Source organism: Ochotona princeps, chromosome 7 (genome assembly GCF_030435755.1).
Source record: "Ochotona princeps isolate mOchPri1 chromosome 7, mOchPri1.hap1, whole genome shotgun sequence".
In the NCBI taxonomy this organism is placed as follows: Eukaryota; Metazoa; Chordata; class Mammalia; order Lagomorpha; family Ochotonidae; genus Ochotona; species Ochotona princeps.
Window position 1 is genome coordinate 46012616 of NC_080838.1, and position 20854 is coordinate 46033469.

General features: G+C 39.7%; 1 protein-coding gene across 2 annotated transcripts in view; it reads right to left on the reverse strand.

Moving 5' to 3' along the window:
* Window positions 1–20854, reverse strand: part of BANK1 (B cell scaffold protein with ankyrin repeats 1) — a 279826-nt gene that overhangs the window by 175059 nt on the left and 83913 nt on the right. For both annotated transcript variants that reach the window (XM_058666993.1, XM_058666992.1), the window contains exon 5: window positions 9484–9623. In XM_058666993.1, the coding sequence (XP_058522976.1) occupies window positions 9484–9623 (140 nt within the window). The remainder of the gene's footprint in view (window positions 1–9483; window positions 9624–20854) is intronic.

Below are 20854 nucleotides of genomic sequence, written 5' to 3' on the forward strand. Positions count from 1 at the left end.
TGCTTGTGGCCTGGGAAAGCAGTCAAGGATGGCCCAAAGCCTTGGGACCCTGAACCCATGTGGGAGACCTGGAAGAAGCTCCTGGCTCCTGGCTTCAAATCGGCAAAGCACTGCCCGTTGCGCTCACTTGGGGAGTGAATCATCAGATGGAAGACCTTCCTGTCTCTCCTCCTCTCTGTATATCTGACTTTGTAATGAAAATAAATCTTTTAATAAAGACAAATTTTTTTAAACAGCATTCTACTTGACAATTTTCTCACAAGAATAAACTGCCTACATGCTATGTTTATGACTTTCTTCTAATCTTGGAGAAAATAAAAAGATCTTCCATCTGCAGTTTCACTTCCCAAGAGGCCGCAAAGGGTGGAGGTGAGCTGATCAGACACCAGGAGCCAAGAGCTTCTTTAGGCTTTCCCACATGGGTGTAGGGTCTCAAGGCTTTGGGCCGTCCTCCACTGCTTTCCCAGGACAGAAGCAGGGAGTTAGATAGGAAGTGGAGCAGTCAGGACAGAAAGCAGGACCCATATGGAAGCCTGGTGCATGCAAGGTGAGGATTTATCTACTAGGCTATCAGGCTGGGCCCTCAAATATATTCTTCTAAATTTTAAACAGAAAAGCATCTGCTTGTGCTCTACTGTTAAACTCTCTTATATGTTCACATCCAGCTGTGAGGGTGGTTAAAAATGTTGGAAGTCTACCTTTTAGAGTGAAGTGTAAAGGTAGTTAAGGGAAAGCAGTGATTCTGGACACTGTAAAAAAAAAACTGATAAAGGGTAGTAACAAAGAGCCTTGATTAACATTGCTGTGAAATTAGCATAAGGGCATTGTGAAAGGTCACAATAGGGGACAAAATCATTAATATTTGTAGTCTTTCTCTCTAACAGCTATCTGAAAGGAAAGCCCGAGGTTGAGCTTAACAGAGCTGCTTGTTAAACTGCTGTGCTTGCTTAGGTTTAGTAAGTAAAGCAAAGAAAGGCCTCACTGGTTATTCCATTACTTGCAATGTGTGCCATAAAAGAGAGACAAGATAGTCATTGCAAGTGCAATGTGATACATAGTTTACATAGCCTATTTTCAAAATTTCCTACTGCAGTGTGTAAAAAACTGACAGGTAAAAGAGAAAAGTAAAAAAAAAAAGTTACGTAAGGATTTTTTCCCTCTATAAATACTCAACTCCAAGTTGTCCATCTAAAATCATTTAATTGAATAATCTAACATTTTCCTGTTCTTGCTGTAATCTACGTTCAAAATGAATCGTTTCTTAGAATTGTAACATGTCTTTGCTACAAAAGCAATAAATAAAACAGTGTAGAATTCATTGTGATTTAACATTCTCCAGGTAATTTTATGTGTATTACTGATTAGATATTCATATAATTATAAGATCTCTTTACCTAACTTAGAAGTGATACATTAAAAACATAACATTTTTAAAGATTCATTTATGTATTATTAGAAAGGCAGATTTACAGAGAAAAGAAAATATGGAAAGATTTTCCACCTGCTGATTCACTCCCAAGTGCCCAAAATGGCCAGAGCTAAGCAAATTTGAAGTCAGGAGCCTCTTCTAGGTCTTCCACGTGGGTGCAGGATCCCAACACTTTGGGCCCTCCTCTATCGCTTTTCCAGGCCACAATCAGAGTGTTGGATGCAAAGTGGAGCAGCTGGGACATGAACCAGTGCCCATATGGACTCCCGAGCATGCAAATAAGAAGTTAGTCAATAAGCTATCATGTGAGGTCCAAAACAACATAAATTTTAAAATTTAAAATACTTGTTTTGAAGTATCTGCTCCAGGACTCACTAGCATGAACTTTAACAATACATATAACAAATAGAATTCTAAATGCCAAGTGATTATATAATCTTTAATTAATACAAATTTTCTCTAAATGTTATGATATCAGCTCCCAGACACAACGATTCACAAAATCCTTACATTCTAGAAAGTCAGCCAATGAGACTTGGCATCTCAGACTGGCTTTTCCTCTGTGGAACCAACACACTGGTTTCATTTTCTCTCTAAAATCTTACATGAATAGCTTTTTTTCTTCTAACTAGGGAGCATGTAATTTTTGGTATTGCAATAAAATGATATTGACTTAATTAAATCAGAAGCCTTTCTTTCTTATGTTTAACACGAGGGTCTCAAATTATAGTCCAGGACTAATGTTATGGCTCCCTGGATAGGATAATCCATTTTTTTACTTTGTTTCCCTGTTATATATTATCTTCTTGGTCCCAGATGATTAATTCACTGCCTCCCTGTTGGAATTCCAGGTAATCAAAAGGAAAATTCCAGTGAGTGAGTGATTATTATTTCACCTAGCTTTGAATGATACGCTCTCACAAATCTGTACTTATCCCTTATGCTGACAAGCCATGTCACTATGAATTACTTAGTACCCCTTGCCACAAAGGAGAAAATGTAGTACTTTACTTGGCAGCTAGGTGCCCAGCTCACACTGAACAAAAGGTAAAAGGTAATTCTGATGGACCCGCAGCACTGTTTGAACACTCAACAAACACACAAAATTGAGGCCAACATTCTGGTGTAGTAGATTGAGCCACCATTTGCAATGCCAGCAATCATATGGCTACTGCTTCGAGTCTCAGCTGCTCAATCTGCAAACCTCTTCCTGTTAAATGTCCAAGAAGACAGCAGCAGAAGTTCCAAATGCTTGTCTGAAAGATCTTTTCTCAACTTTGTTTAAGTCATTTTAAAAAAATCATGCAATAACGCAATTAGGATGGTCTCTGCAGGAATATAGGAGTCATACCAAAGACTGGTAATTTGTAACTCACACAACAATTGGAATCCACTGAAGGACTGGACTAGCAGCCTGTGATACTGAGATGTTCATTTTTTAAAATGTCCTAAAGACAACAAACAGGAGGTAGAAAAGAGCTATCTGTGAGACAACACTCAGGAAATTCTCACTGTATCTTAGGCAAGAGAAAAAGCATAGACAAATGTGATATTGAAAAGGTGGAACTGCTGGAAAATTTTGAATACCACATTATGAATTATATAATCAGTAGACAACATTTATCAAAGACCATGAAGAGCTGAAGAAACAAGACTTATATAAACTCGAAACTCCACATCCTAGATCACAGGATGAAGAAATCACAAAAGATATTGAGAAGGTCTGGCTGGGAAATTAAGAGGAAGATCATGAGGCTATGACTACATGTAAGCCAAGGGGGAAATATACCAATAGAGGTTGGCACTGTGGCACAGCAGGTTGACCCACTGCCTTTGATGCCAGCATCCCTCACAAGCACTGGTTCAAGTGCCTATTGCTCCATTTCTGATACAGCTTCTTACTAATGCAGCTGCCATATCAGGAGAAGATGACACAAGTGCCTGGGCCCCCATCACCCATGTGGGAGACTTGGATGAAGCCCCTAGTTTTGGACTGGCCCAGCCACAGACACTGTGGCCATTCAGAGAGTGAACCAGTAGATGGGAACTAACTTTGTGTCATTCTCTGTAGTACTGCCTTTCAAGTAAGTGAAAGTTAATGGCCGCGTAAGATAAACAATAATACAGCCATGCCTTTAAGAGAGAGGGTGTGATGAACTGCCTAATGGGCTCTAGTGCAGAACATAGGAAACTAAGAATAACACATGAGGAGTTGATTTAAAAATCAGCTTGGGAGCTGTGAAAAAAAAAATGTTCATTCATTCACTCAAAAGGTAGAATGACAGAAAGAGGGAGAAACAGAGAGAAGAAATGAGAAAGGGCCAGGGAAGAGAAATCCATCTTCCATCCTCTGAGTCACTCCCTAGTTATCAGCAATAGATGGGGCTGGGTCAAGTCAAGCCAAGCCAGGAGCATGGAACTCCACTTGAGTCTCCCATCTAAGTGGCAAGGACCTAAGAACTTGAATTATCATCTGCTGCCTTCCCAGGCTCCTTAGCAGGAAGCAGGATTGAAAGCAGAGGAGCCAGGCCTGGGGAATCAGCAGTCTGACACGGGGTATTCCAAGCAGCAACTTCATTTACTGTGCCACAATACCCTCCCCGATTTTTACCTTCTTATCCAGTGAGCCCCTGAAAATTTGCAGGAAAGAATTAAGGGAGTGTGTTAGGTAGCACTCACTTATGGTGAATATGGAAGACTAGATTTGTATCTCTTATCAACAGATGTGGAGGAAAAGATAAAGAAATGTTTCTTTCCATATTTTGAAGGCCATCAGTGATATGGTCTTTGGCAGCTAGTGAAGAGTAACAAGCTTGGAAGCCACACATCACCCGCCTACGTAATCCTTTTGCTCACCTGTGGGTCACATGATGTTTACCCCTCTATGTAATATTTTCTGCTGGCCTGAGAGTCAACTGAAGCTCTCCTATCATCACCTGGAGGGTGGAGGAGGGGGGAGGTGGGGTGGGCAATGCTACACTGTGTACCCATTCTTCTCTCAAACCCCCATAAAAGTCCATGATGGGGAGGGCCTCTTGTGTTACTTGTGTGCCTCCAACCTGCTTGCTTGCTTGCTTCACACAGATTTACTCTGAACAGAAGGTGGTAATCTGTCTCCCTTACTCTTTCCCCTTTGGCCTACTCTCCCTGGACATGGTATACATATATCTATATTCATAACCCTCGGAATAAGTTTTACCACTTGCTCAAGCTCTGTCAGTGCCTGTGCTTAAAATGCTTTTAAATAAGAGGCAAGAACCTAGTAAATAAAATATTTGGCCTCAAAACCTAGAAATACAACACAAGTACCTGAAAATAATTATTGAATGGTTTGGGAGTTCCCATTATCTTTCAGTGGAAGAATTTCCTAAGGAATTCTTTCAGGGCCATAACAGCTAACAGCTAAACTTTAACCAATGGTGAAATTAACCTTTTAGGAAACTAATAACAGGGAGAAACACATTAACAATTTTTGTAGCTCTTTGTATATTCTGGAGATCAGCCCTCTATCACCTATGTCGTGTGCGAAGATCTTCTCCCATTCTGTGGGTTGCCTTTTTACTTTGTTGATTGTTTCTCTAGCTGTACAGAAGCTTCTTAGTTTGATGAGGTCCCAATTGTTTATTTTGGTCTCAATTTCTACTGCTTTTGGAGTCTTTTTTAGGAAGTGAGGGCCTACCCCTAAGTGTTGCAGTGTGTTTCCAACATTTTCTTCCAAAAGTTTGAAGGTTTCTGGATGTAGGTTTAGATCTGTTATCCATTTAGATCTGATCTTAGTGTATGGTGAGAGATGTGGATCTATCTTTTGGTTTCTGCAGGCTATTAACCAGTTGTCCCAACAGCATTTATTGAACAGACCTTCCCACTTGCCTGGACTGTCGTTTGTCTTTTTGTCAAAGATTATTTGGCTGCCCATCAACAGAGAATTGGATAAGAAAGCTATGGTTCATCTACTCCATGGAATACTACTCAGCTATTAAAAAAAAACAAAATGCAGTTCTTTGTGGCCAAATGGGCCAAACTGGAAACCATCATGCTAAGGGAAATGAGCCAATCCCAAAAGGTTATATACCACATGTTTGCCTTAATTTAAGATGATATGATGTTATGTACAACATGTTATGTTATGAATGTTATATGTTGTGTATAAACTAAAATTGAAGTGTAGGTGAGGTGGTCACAGAAGGTGGCTAGGAACTCGCATTTACTTTTAACATATTGGTTATTCATTACTATGTCAATTAATTCCATAATGATGTAAATTTTTGCTGATGGTATGTTGGAGCTTTCAATTGATTGGGATGATACTCTGCTGGCTCTGTCTTCAGACCAGAGAGGGTATACCTAAGAAGCCGTTGAACTTGACTGGACAATAAGATGCTGGACTCTATGTTTGGTATATGCTTGCAGTGGGGGAATCTCAACTGAACTTGAGCTGTGGTTATGCAACAAGGTGGAGGAATCCACCATGGTGGGAGGGTTTGGGGAGGGGTGGGGAGAACCCAAGTACCTATGTAACTGTGTCACATAATACAATGTAATTAATGAAGTAAAAATAATAAATAATTAAAAGAAAAAAACCGAATTTTTACAAAATTTCAGAATTTCTTAAGTCTGTACCTTTCCTCAGCAAAATTTATCTCCACTTGCATTAAATGTTTATAGAAAAAAAATGAAAGCCAGAATATACATACAATTTAGTAAAATAAAAACTACCAATTTCTAACATGAAACATGAAGTGAATCCTTCAGGGGCTCGTGTTGCGGCGCTTGAGTTGAGCCACTGTTTGCAATGGCAGTATCCCAGGGCACTGCTTGGGTTGAGCCACTGTTTGCAATGGCAGTATCCCAGGGCACTGCTTGGGTTGAGCCACTGTTTGCAAATGGCGGTATCCCAGGGCACTGCTTGGATTGAGTCACTGTTTGCAACGGCAGTATCCCAGGGCACTGCTTCAAGTCCCAAGTGTTCCTCTTCCAATCCAGCACCCTGCTAATGGTACAGGAAAGCAGAAGATGGCCTGTACATTCCTATACAAAGTTAACTTTGTTAGTGTCTCAAGATGCTTCAGTAAATATAAGAATATCCCAAAGGCTTTAATTATCGCAGTTAAATACAAGTTACCATCATTTCTAAAATTTGAAAGCCATCGTTTCAAATTGATTTTTTTCACGAAATATTGATGTCCTGAAAATAGTATTTATCCCCCTAAAACAGATGAAATAATTTAAGATGCTGTTAGATAATTAAGATGGTTGCAGTAAATTATTCTAAAACCTAATAGCACTAAAAATTAAATAGGAAAACTAGATTTCTCATTATCATCTTTTCTCATAGTCACTGAATAGCTGTTTTGCTATGTGTCCAACAGCTTTTAAGTGAGCACAGACAGTGTCTCATGTTAAACATTGAGAATACTGCTTTTCACCATCTCAGTGAATTCACAGATGGCTTGTGAGGTTCAAATGCCAGTAGAATAAGATGAATGCCTATGTGTTGTGACCAGTCCAAGAAAGACATAGACCGAAGTATGCTCTTCCCTCTGTCCATCCTGTGGCAGCATTGCTTTGTCTTGTCTAAGACCCCCAGATCACAATTTATTATAAGCCCTAAATATTTCTTGTTCCCACAGTGACAGCAGTTAAACCTATACAACCTGTTATATTATGGTACATCAGATCTCATCTCTAAATGTCTCTCTGTAACACAGCATGTAACTCTCACCAAGTTAGAATAATTCCATCCTTGAGGACTCAGCCTTCAGGTTTCAAACGACTCTTTCCTATTGATTTCCCATCATTCTTCCCTCTGCTGACCTATTTTTGCTTGGGGGAAGGAAAAATCTTAGGATACTCTAATACTATTTTTCATATTACTCATTTTTGACATGGAGGGTTAAAATTTTTTAAAACATAGTTATCTAGAACTATGCAAATCAAGACTTTGCTCACTTCAAGTTGTAGAATAAATGATGACTGTCATAATACTCCAAAAGATTCTCCGGGAATTATAAACTACCTTTCATTTTCACTATATATAAATTCCCCTTCCCTAGAAACAAACAAAAAAGTGATACAAAAATGTGTTTGGAGACCATTTTACTTGTGTACTAACTAAATATTGATCATGTAATATGTCTTATTTCTCTTTTTGTTGTAACTGGAATTTTAAAGTAGATGATAGGGTGTTCTTCTCACAAGGAAATGCCAGAATTCATTTTTTAAAGATTTATTTATTTTTATTGGGAAGATTACAGAGAGGAGGAGAGACAGAGGAAGATCTTCCATCTGATGGTTCATTCCTCAAGTGACCGCAACAGGTGCAGGGTCCCAAAGCTTTGGGCCATCCTCAACTGCTTTCCCAGGCCATAGGCAGGGAGCTGGATGGGAAGTGGGTCTGGCAGTAATTAGAACTGGTGCCCACATGGGATCCCAGCCCATTCAAGGCAAGGACTTTAACCACTACACTAACACATTGGGCCCAATAATCCATTTTGAAGTTATTACTATTGCACTTGTTTAGCAAATTTGACAACAGTATCTCTCTCATTGTCCTTTCCTAAGACATTTTACCTTTCCCTGTTGTTCTAAAATAAATCATTCATAAAGAAAAACTTTCATAGAAAAAACTCACATGAAATGAATACCAAGTCTCCAATTCTAAATCAACTTAAACACACAGGCATCATGATAACTTACCACCATTAACAGCCTTGTTAGAAATAATATTTTTTGTGGTAAATTTGAAAATTGCATGTTTAACTACCCTTTCTTTCACTTCAATTCCTTTCTGCTCTCCCAACTAAACACACACATACACCCACACCCCCACACACACTTAAGGCAACTAGTTAATGTTATAATTATCAAATTATTATAGAGACATGTATTTCACTCTGAACATTTAATCATATAAATAATTAAAGGATAAACCTTCTACATTAAGCCTTTTTTTAAATCAAAAATGACTCTGCAGGCCCGGCACCATTGCCTAGCAGCTAAAGTCCTCGCTTTGAACGCCCCGGGATCCCATATCGGCGCCGGTTCTAATCCCGGCAGCTCCACTTCCCATCCAGCTCCCTGCTTGTGGCCTGGGAAAGCAGTCGAGGACGGCCCAATGCATTGGGACCCTGTCACCCGTGTGGGAGACCTGGAAGAGATTCCTGGTTCCCGGCTTCGGACTGGCGCGCACCGGCCTGTTGTGGCTCACTTGGGGAGTGAATCATCGGACGGAAGATCTTCCTCTCTGTCTCTCCTCCTCTCTGTATATCTGACTTTGTAATAAACTGAATAAATCTTTTAAAAAAATGACTCTGATAATGAAAATATAATCAATAATGTAAAATGTAAAATTTAAACTAATGGCTGAAAAGTGACTGAGATTGAATCACTACATTCTAAAATTTCTTGGGTTTGGGTTTTCACATAATAAAGCTCCAAAGGATAGCTATTTGAGATGATCTTTTCCACAGGAAAGAACTGAACTAGAGCTTAAAGATACCTCTTTGCAAACTGCCAAGGCATCAATCTTCCTGGAGTTTCTCTTAAGTTTTCCTAACATAAAATAACTTTTAGTATGAGACAGCAGGGAAATGAAGCTAAGAAAACTACAAAATGAGCTTGGAATTATTCTCATGAAAAATGCATTCTCTATTTTTACTCTGAGTTTATTTTCTTTCAATGCATCAGGCAGATTAACTGAGTTTTTTTTACTGTGAGCCTTCCAGGTCTGAATAAAGAAGACATTCATGTCTTAAGAGTTCTCTTTAATCCCTCCCTTTATCTGCTCTGAAACAGCTTTAAAATGAATTCATCGCAACTGTGATGTTGTCATGGATTAGCTGTCTCCCACTGACGTTATCTGGAATGACTCCACCTAAGCAAAGTAATTTGTCTGCATCTTTGCAACACAAAGATTCACTCCATCCCTTCCTATTGATCAATAATTCTCTATTATTCAAAGAATATTCAGACTTTGTATCAAAGCAGGAATCCTCTTATCCTGCCTTAGTTCCTTAGATTGCATTCTCATCAACTTCAAGGGAAGATCAACTCACCTGGCATAAACTCTCTCTTGGATCTGGTACTCTACATGTGCATTGTGCAGCCTTTTCATTTGTGTAGTATTTGATCTCTGTTGTGGCTTTGATGATTCCATCACAGTAGACATCCACATTGACCAAGCCAGGAGGGAAATCTTATAAAACACAAAAGAAGTTGGAACATGAGCAAGTAATACAGATATTACATTATTATTTGCTTTACAGAACACACCAAAGAACTAATGATTGATAATAATTTCACTAAGTTCCAGCAGATAAAATATTTTTAATCTTTAGTAGCTAGAACCACAAAATGTAATATGTAATATGTAATTCTGTACTTTTTTCCAGATAAAAGCACATGCTAAAATTATCAAAATAAGGAAAGCATCAACAATTTCTCACTACTTATGTACATACTTTTTAATGGTCTGTAATCATGGTTACATAATAGTTTAGAATTTAGGAAAGGGAAACTATTCATTTGATGTTAGGTGTTTAGTATTAATTCTATGAAAATATATCAAGTTAACCATAGGCAGGTTTGTCCATACTGTAAAGATTAATACCAACCGATACTAGAGAACTTATATTCAATTGCTCAGAGTGAAAATCCCTGGGAAAAATAAGGTTTAAGGCTCTGATCCTTTGGGACAATTGACATACATTAATCCAAAGCCTCTTTCAAACCAACTAGCTCTTTCTGATATACTGGATTGTAAATTCTGGTGTAAAATACCAATAGATATATGAAAACCTTGGACTTTTCATGAACCAGTAACAAAATGAAATCACTTCAATAGATACACTTTTTAAAAAGGATTTATTTATTTTTATTGGAGAGGCAGAATTACAGAGAGGAAAGATCTTCTGTACTCTAGTTCACTCCTCAGGTGGCCTCAATGGCCAGAGCTGAGCCAATCAGAAGCCAGGAGCTTTTTCTGGGTCACATGTGTGGGTGCCTGGTGCCAAGGTCATAGGCCATCATCTACTGCTTTCCTAGGCCATTAACAGGGAGCAGGAATGGAAGTGGAGCAGCTGAGACATGAACTGGTACCCATATGTGATCCCAACACATGCAAGGTGAGGATTTAGCCACCAGGCTATTGCGCCAGAGTGTTAATATGCTTTTATACAAGAAAAATAAAATCTGGCTCTTTCGTTTCATTTATAGGGCAACTCTTAAAAACTTTCATGCTGTCAAGGATATAAGGAGATATCTCCTAAATTCTTCTGAGAAAATGTCACCCAATCATCTGAGGTTTCATATAAGTCATTAATCATAAAACCAAACACTTTGAATATTTAAAAATTTTTAAGCTTAAGCATTAGCTTTATCTTATAAAGAGGCTGAAGGTCTTCTTGCAATATTACAATATTGCAGAATATTCAGAAAAGCAATGTTAAGTTTAAGTAGGCCAAGTGTCTGAAATTTCCTCTTTTCTTATTGCTTGACAAGGTGCCTAATTTATGTTAGGAGGAAGATGTGTACATAGAAGTATTTTCTCCCCAAATAAGTATCTGTCCAATATAGAATGTAGGGGAAATCACAACAGAAACTGGAGGAAGTAAAGAATATCTTATCAGGTATGCAGATGATAAAGAAGTTTTTGGAGTTATTAGAGTCAGATGATATTAATTTCAATAGATTCGATAAAGGTGATTTTTTTTTTCTTTCAGCTCTTTAAGATTTCTTTTTATTGGAAAGGCAGATTTTATGAAAAGAAAGAAAGATCTTCCATTTGCTGGTTCAAAATCCAAATGGCTGCAATGGCCAGGGCTGAACCGATCTGAAGCCAGCAGCTTCTTACAGGTCTCCCATGCAGGTCCTCTGCTGCTTTCCCAGCCATAATCCATGAGCTGGATAGCAGAGCAGCCTGGGCACGAACCAGCTCTCTTATGGAACCCCAGCACATGTATGACAAGGATTGAACCATTGAGCCACTGTGTCTGGCCCTCAATTCTTACATTATCATAGAAAATCTTAAAATGATTCTAAATGAAACTATTGACATTGTTTGTCAGAAGAGATTTGAAATTTAACCACAGGAAGCCTAACTTTCTGAAATTCAGACTTAAACTTCATTCATCTCTGTTATGAACAGTGACAGATATATGGTGAGATCTCCTTTGTAGCTCTATAGATAATATACAAAGTATTTAAATTTCTTCAGATTTCACATGAAAACAAACTTTGTTGTTTCAGGTATATCCAGTCATTAGTTGACTTAAAATATTACAAATATATCTGCTAAAAAAAGATGTGGATATCCGAGCAATCTCAGAAAGAGATGTCCTTGGATAAATGTAATTGGACATATGTATTTGTATATCTGTAGAGAGACAGTTATTGAATGAAGACCTAATTATGCATCACTCCCACTTTAATATACTAAAAAGTATATGGATTCATTTCATTGGAAGACCACCCTTAATAACATGTATTGGACTGCCCACAAGGATTGACTCTCTGAGCATTATCTTACTTTAAATTTGGTTCAACATGATGACTATATTTTACACAGCTTCAATAAAATAAAAAAAAAATCACTTTAATGACTCAAACAGAAGAAAGTAACAGAAAATGTCTGTTGTTTGCTAGGCAGACTAGGCTAGTAAAATCTGAAATTGGAAGAGCATACAGATTGCCAAAACAGGCAAGAGTGTCATTGAGAGTCAGCTGTGAAAAGAAAAGGTGTACAGAAGAGGCAAAAATCAGAATACGTAGCAGCCCAACAGAAATACACACAGTCTTTGGGGCTGGTATATTGGTTCAATTGGTTAATCCTCTGCCTCCAAGCTCCAGTATCACAAATTGGTGCAGATTTGAGCCACAGTTGCTCCACTTTCCATCCATGTTCATGACTTATGGCCTGGAAAAGCAGCTGAGGATGGCCCAAAGTCTTGGGACCCTGCACTTGCATGGGGGACCTAGAAGAGGTTCCTGGCTTTGGTTGGGCTCAGCTCTGACCCTTGTGGCTATCTGGGAAGTGAACCAATAGATGGAAGATATTTCTGTTTCTCCTTGTGACTGTAAATCTGCCTTGCCAATGAAAATAAAATCTTTTTTTTTTAGATTTATTCATTTTTATTACAGCCAGATATACACAGAGGAGGAGAGATAGAGAGGAAGATCTTCCATCCGATGATTCACTCCCCAAGTGAGCCGCAACGGGCCGGTGCGCGCCAGTCCGAAGCCAGGAACCAGGAACCTCTTCCGGGTCTCCAACATGGGTGCAGTGTCCCAATGCATTGGGCCGTCCTCGACTGCTTTCCCAGGCCACAAGCAGGGAGCTGGAAGGGAAGTGGAGCTGCCGGGATTAGAACCGGCGCCGATATGGGATCCCGGGGCGTTCAAGGCAAGGACTTTAGCCGCTAGGCCACGCTGCCGGGCCCGAATAAAATCTTTAGAAAAGCATAGTTCTTAAAAAAGAAATATTTAAGACCTATAAATGGATTAAAATGCATTTTTATTTTTTTAATTGCATGATTTCAATTTCTTTTTGTGTAAAAATTCACTTATTAACTTGCAATTCTAAAAGCATCTAATTTGTGGGTACTAATAAGGATGAATAAAGAAACTCTACCAGAGAATCACGAATTCTACTAAAAGTGAAGAACAAACATCAAATTGATAGTGAAGCTGGGTGGCAGAATGCTTTACTAACAACCTTTGGGGATATTGCCCTAAAGAAATCAACAGTTTACAAATGAGATCTCATTTCTAGGAGAGAAGAGGTAATATTAAAGATGAAATCCACAGTTAACAAATCATTCACATCAATTTACAAGGCAAAAATATTGTTTCTGTACAAATTAAAGAACACTGATAATTACTGGATTAAACCATAATGAACCAAAAACGTGGGCTTCCCAAGGGTTGTTTCACCCACTGTGTAATAATATCCATCTCAACTATACCTTTTAATTTTATTCACTATGAACATTTTAAAGTTCCCACATGTATGTATGTGTCTAGAAACGTGTCCATATACCATACAGTACACTCATACAGCTGTAACAATAGAAAATGAATTTTTGTATTTCACATCTCAGATTCAAGACCATTCTAAAGTTTCTGCCAACCATTTCTTTTTCTCATGACTTTACTGATCTGTTCATTTAAATTAGGGACAACCTAAAGTAACTTAAGGAAAATTATAAACCAAATGTACGTATTTCGTGAAACCGATATTTCACAAATAATTTAATTTCAGAGCACTCTTGCTTATGTATTTCCAATATCTGGAAAGGTGTGTTCCCATATGAACTGAGGTTAGCTCTTTCCCGTATGGTGAATATTAAATATATACATGAGAACCAAAATCATATCTCTGTGTTTATTAGTAAGTTATCAAATAAGAATAGATGGCTTCAAAACTGAGATTAAACTTGTTTTTATGGCACCTAGAAAATATTATCAGTTGATGTAATTTTCCTAAGCAGACTCAGCATAGTATAATGATACATCCTGGTAACTTTTAGGTTCCTTTAATGAAGTATCAAGATATAATTTTTACTATCCAAAGAACAGCTTCTTAATAAAGAGTTTCTTTATCTTGGTGGCTACATTATGCATTCCTTTCAACTTTTAATTGGTTCTTTCCCTGCTGTGTTAAATCCTTTTTCGCAGTGTTGAAGGTACCTGAGGAATACGTTTCTCCTCCAGTGCAGAAATTAGGTAATATCTCTAGGTTAAAGCATTCAACTGTATTTTTGTAAGCTTTTGTTGTAAAGCTCAGATTACAGTGTCTTTGAAGGCCTTTCTCAATTATGTGCATCATTAAGAAAGGCATGACTCTTAGAAAACAAACTATGAGGGTACTTCAAAAGTCCATGGATGATTAAATACAACAGTCTATTTTAATGAAACATAATTGAAATCCATGACTATTTTTCTTCACATTTTCCTTGAAATTTGGAAGATCTTTTAAGTTATTAAGTCAATCATACTTTTGCTTTTCTGTACATTTTTGCCAAGTAAAAGTATCTGACATTGGTGTTTTCTGCTATGGAAGTTCTTCAGCTTTCATCCAATTTCTTGAGGCTGTTTCTTATGTGTTATTTTGATATTTATCTTTCTTTTTTTTAAAGATTTATTTATTTTTATTGCAAAGTCAGATATACAGAGAGAAGGAGAGACAGAGGAATATCTTCTGTCCAATGATTCACTCCCCAAGTGACCGCAACGGCTGGTGCTGCGTCAATCCCAAGCCAGGAGCCCAGATCCTCTTCCAGGTCTCCCACATGGATGCAGGGTCCCAAGGCTTTGGACCGTCCTCGACTGTCCTCCCAGGCTATAAGCAGGGAGCTGGATGGGAAGTGGAGCTGCCGGGATTAGAACCGGCACCCAAATAGGATCCTGGCCAGTTCTGGGCAAGGACTTTAGCCGCTAGGCCATGGTGCCGGGCCCAATATTTTTCTTTCAATCAATTTGTCCATTTGTCTAAGTTCTCAAACTGGAAGGTATGCAGTTATTTTTAATAGTCTTTCATATTCTTTTAGTGATTCTAGAACAGGAGCAATAACTTCTATTTCATTCATGATAGAGGTAATTTGTGTCTTAATTTTTTTTCTTTGTTAGCCTGGCTAGAGGTTATCAATTTTACTGGTCTTTTAAAGGAACTTAAAGAGTAAGCATGTTAACTTTACCTTGGGTTTCATTGATTGTCTCTACTGCTTTGTCTTTTGCTGTTTTCTGGCCTAATTTTTACTAATAAATTTCTTCTGATGCTTTACACTAAAATCACATTTTGTAAGTTTCTTAAGAAAGAAGCAATTGGTTACTTAGGAATCTCTATTGCTAAAAAAAAATCTTCCTACAAATACAAAGTCTGCTTCTGATGAACTTTAATAAGATGCAGTTCCATTTATTTCAAGCTATTAAATTTTTCTTAGATATGTTTTTACATATTTAAGTACTTGTGAATTTTTCAACTATCTTTCTGTTACTGATTTCTGAATTTTAGAGTGGTTTGAGATACTACATGGTATGTTATGGAATTTATTCTACTATTATTAAATGTAGTATTCTATAAATTTCAATTAAGTAGATTACTAACACTGTTTAAGTCACCTGTGTACATATTGATACTGTGTTAGAGCCCTTAGATATTGAAAGAGGAATGTACAGATATTCACCTAGAATAACGGACTTGTATATTTTTCTGTCAATTCTACCATGAGTGTAACTGCAGCACTGGCATCCCATATAGGCAGCACCAGAGTCCTTGGTTGCTTCACTTCCATCCATCTCCCTGCTAGTATACCTAGGGAAGCAGCAGAGGATGCTCCAAGTGGTTGGGCCCCTGCACTCACCTGGGAGACCCAGAAGAAACTCCTGGGTTGGTCCAACCCTGGTTGTGTGGACATTTGAGAGTTGAACCAGCTGATCAAAAATTTCTGTTTCCTATCACCACACCTTCCCGCCTATCACTCCCTATCTCCTGCCAACTCTGATTTTCAAATAAATACAGAAATCTTTATTTTAAAAAATACATCCATGTACATTTATTCACAGCATGCTGCCTAGTTTTTTTCCCAGAGGATGCCTTAACATTTTAACCAGCTACTTAAAATTCTATGATAATGTCAATATCAGCATCACACTTATGTCTCATTCAATGCTTTCCTTTCATTCTTGAGTTTTATCTTGAATCCTTGTGGACCTTGTAATTTCTGGTTGAGAACAAGATGTACCAGGTAATAAGAATTGAAATAAATAATTTTAGGGTAAAAAATGTGATAATCTGGCTAGTAGTTAGGCTGTATTTAATGTTTGCTGTAGCAGTATGTGCTAGATATTTCCAATTCCTCTGCAGTATTTTTTTTTCTCCCCCATCAACTGTATTTTCCTAAGTAGTCCAAAGAGAGAGTATGAGAAATGCAATTCTTCAGTCAGGGTTGTTCAGAAATGCTGTTATGCATAGCCATAGATAGTGGGGAGGGACAACTTCCTCCAGTCTCACAACTAAATGTGAACCTCTTAGTGACTGTGTAAGTGCTGTTCTGTGGAACAGCTTCTTCTACCCTCTCCTAAGTGAGACAGTGCGGCTGGAGGGGGGATATTATCATTCTGCAGCTGGGACATTCTAGTAAAATTTTCTTCTCCTCATGATAAGACTTGCTTATGGAGAACATGCTGGGAGTATTTCTCTGAGATTCTTCCTGCCGGGTCCACAGGGTCTCTTTTCTTAGATTTTCACTGTGTGAACCTGGTGAGATTCCTAAAAGAATCCCTAAAATGGCAGCCCCAAATTTTGATCCTTCAAAGTAATCTGTACTTAGCTCCTAGCCTTCCTTTAGAATTACCACCACCTACCCTTGTATTCTTACCAATTCATGATTCCTGTGAATTGTGCTCCAGGAAAGTAGATCTCAGATCTCAGTCTCCAAATATACCTTTCTCTCCAGAGCATTTTGAATACTGGTTTGCTCTTGTTGATGCTCAAAACATCATAGCATGGTGTGTGGCAACTTAGTATGCTGAGTACTTTGCATTGGAAAAGATGCCAAGTGTTTCTGACCTTTTCCCATATTCCTTCTCTTACTCCTCTGCACGCCCACCCCACAACCCAAAGTAAGTCACAGAAAGCATAAAATCCCCTCCTGAAGGCAGGTCACACAAATTAGACTTCTCTTTCCAAAAGCAACTTAGAAAACCTTTCATCGTGATTGGAGTGGCGGTTTCGCCAGCAATTCAGAACTGTTGAACTATCAAAACCTCTTGAGAACTCAAGCCTGGGAACACACAGTAGCTACCACATACATGTGGGGAGCTGCTCCCAGATTTGCCAGAACCTCGATGGCTACCCCTTTTCTGGGTGAGTCTCGGGGGTCTGTGTAGCGAGTCTGGGCCTCCCCTACTGCTCGCCATGTGGCTGGAGATGGGGGGGAGGAGCCAGGAGGGGTGGGACTGGGGCCTAAGGACCTGAACCTCCGGCAGGCAGCCATCTTGTTGCCAGCTGGGGGCCTTGGGATGGCCATGCCTCAAGCCTGGGAACACACAGTAGCTACCACATGCACGTGGGGAGCTGCTCCAGGGCGACCAGTGCACCATTTGGCGCCAGGCTCCGCCTGCTGGCCGCCCGGCCAGAGAGTTTTGGACTTTTGGTTCTTTGACCAGCTGCCTGGGAGGCTCCCTCCTGAATCCACAGTGCTTTTGGCATGAAGCACTGTGCTTGCTAATAACCTGATCTGGGAACACCTCAAAGTCTCTTTTGGGATCCCTTCAATCAAAATGGAGGAAACAGAATGCTGGCAAAGAGGGAATCCCAAATGAACTTGAGGCTTGCACCTAATGGTCCTCAGAGCAACCACGGGTAGGTGCGTGATTTACGGCTAGGAACAGGCCCAATGTGGGCAGTAAGGGGACATCTCAACTGGGATGAGTTTCCCACCAAGGGGTGCGTGTGCTGGAATGGGGGCTGCGTTCTAGCTAGGAAACAGTTGTAGTCACCCAAGGCACTAGTGTGGGCTGGGATTGGATGCACCAGGCCAGGCCAGACCCCAACATCATCTGGTGTCCTGGAGAACCAGGGTGGATGTGGGACTGACTAGGCTGGGTCTCAACCCCTTACTGAGCCATGTGTGAGCTGTATGTGGGTATGGATGAGCCATGGCCGGACTGAAACATCAACAACAAGAACTAGAAATGGGGTGAAAGCCAGCCAGGAAAAGCCACTGTTCCTGCTAGGACAGGAGGTGAACCGAGTAGGGTTGGCTCAAGAACCCCCTGGCATGCGCAAAATCTGGCATTGGGAGGGGTTCTGATGGAGCAGCATGGGCAACTCCTCTGTCAGGACACAGTCCCTGCAGGAAAGCGCAAGAAGCATGATAGGAAACAGCCCAGAATAGGCCATGGAAAGTCTCCCACTGGCATACATTCGGCATGGGTCAGGAGCAGACCAGGCTGAATCAGTTCATGTCATCCACTGGCAAATCCGATCACCAGAACAGAGTGTGGGATGGGCCAGGTTTGGTTGCGACAAAACCAGTACACATTATGGAGTGCCAGGGCGTGGTTTCCTGTACTGGATATGAATGCAGCACCCATCCAGCACACGTGAGATCCAGGAAGGAAGGGGCAGAGCTGGCGGGGGGATTAAGGGGCTGGTTCCCTCGCTGGACAGCTACTCCCACTGGAGAGCGTGGGCTGGGATAGAGACAGACCCGACTAAGCAAGGCTACAACACCTGCATGTGGACTAGATCAGGGCCGCAGCATCAGCTGGCAGAAGCTGGCACTGGGGACTAATTCTGTCGAGTCAAATCACAGGACCACCTAAAGAGTGCATAAACCAGGACAGAGAGACCTGGGAGGGAAAAGTGGGTTCCCCCTTCTTGGGTCACTATTCCCATGGGAGGGCATGAAAACTAGGACGGGGGCTGGGATGGCTAGATAGAGAGGTACTCAACAACACCTGTGAGGGCTGGATGGTTGAGTTGGTTAGATAGAACTAAGCTTTAATACCCATTGACAAGTACAAGAGCCAAATGGGATGGGGGACAGACTGGTCTTCTGCTACACATACTGGCAAACCAGGGTAGGGGGCGGGCCTGGTGGGGGTTATTGTGGGTCGCCCCGACTAGGCTGCAGCACCCACTGGTTGATGTAAGGGCCGAACCAGACTGGACTGCAACACCCATTGGTTCCAGTGCAACTCGGGACCGAAAACAGAACCAACCCAGCAATTGAAACCACCAGCTGATAGGGGTGATGGACTGTGCCGGGCCCTGTGCTTGCTAGAACATACAAGAAACTAATCTGGGAATACCTCAAAGTATCTTTGGAGATCTCCCCAATCAAACTGCTGGACTCAGAACTCTAACCAAGAAAAGACAGAAGACAGAACAGGATAATCATGTATCTCAGCTATATGTTGGCAGCGAAATATGGGGCAAACGGAGACTTTATGATGGACCATATCAATCAGTGGACGACCTCATCGAGCAAAACTGGCAGCGATTCATAACTGGAGAACTATTAACACCACTTGGGCACATATCTCAGAGCATGCCCCACATCCGGGACTTGGGGTAGGAGGGAAACCGGGTGGGGCTTCTCCCTCAATATCCCCCTTTACCTCAGATACAAGATGGAAACAATATGGACATAATAGCATTACCCACTTCCCTATCCCCCTGAACCTTTTTTTTTTTTTTCTTCTTGATCCTTTAACTGTAATTAACTATGTAAAGATTGTCAACAACAATACAATAAAATAGAAAAAACAAAACAACAACAAAAAAAAGCCTCTTGAGAAATTCATGGTGTTGCAAATTTCTATTTTTCTTCCTGTTGTTGATTTTGTATTGTGGTTTTTCATTTAAGAGGGATGTGTGGTGACTGTGAATGGAGACTATCATGTCCAGATGTGAGGATGCAGTGCAGTGTGCATCTCTACTTCCAGATCATATATGGACTACTAATGAAACTATTAGCTGTATCTTGACAATAGGATGCTGGACTCTCTGCCATTGTCCATGCCCGCAATAATGAACATGTGACTGTTTATGAAGAGCTATGGTATACTAATAATATAGGGGAATTCGGTGAGGGGGAGGGTATTTGGGGAAATAAAATAATAATAAATAAAATTTTAAAAATAGACATAAAGCCTAGAAAGGTTTCCTTTTCTCTGAAGACTGTTATTTCAGAGGAGTCATGCTTTCTGTCCTGGATAAAGTAATGCTACTCAAAGAGGACTAGAAGAACCCCAGCCTGTCGGAATCTCCTCTCTCAGCCTGTAAGCTTTTGGATGTACTTCAGCTTTCTGCATGTTTGTATTTACACAGTTGTCTATTTGTTATGGAATCTAAACATAAAAATAGGCAGTTTTTCCTTGGTACTTACGTTTTCATTTAAAGCTCCCATAGCTATTATAAAACATCAATTAAACAAATTCATTATGCTATTCTCTTCTTAAACTGTCTTCTCAGAGGGGTGTTGGCTTTCTACCATTATACTCTTAGTTTTTCAATGAACTGAAGAAAATTGATCAACTTGGAGGGTTTTTATCCACCTTTTCCTTGTAAGAATGACAAATTTTAAACTTAACATCTTGTATTGAAACCATTAATGTAAGTATGTTTGGAAGTTTTTTTTTTTTTTTCTATATCTGTCTTTAAGAACTGGGTTATGATGTAAGATATAGTTCTTACCAGAGTTCAGAAAATTTAAAAAATAATGCCAGGAGGTAGATCAAAAAAAACAAAGCAAAACACTTTGGGCCCATTTTGCTGAAGCCTTCATATTTTTACACAAAGTCATGTAATAATAGACTGATATATCAATCAACACTAACACATCACTAACACATCAACCAATCGTTTTTAAAACTCTTCTCATTAGTTTACAGAACACAACAGTTGAAGAAAATATTTGG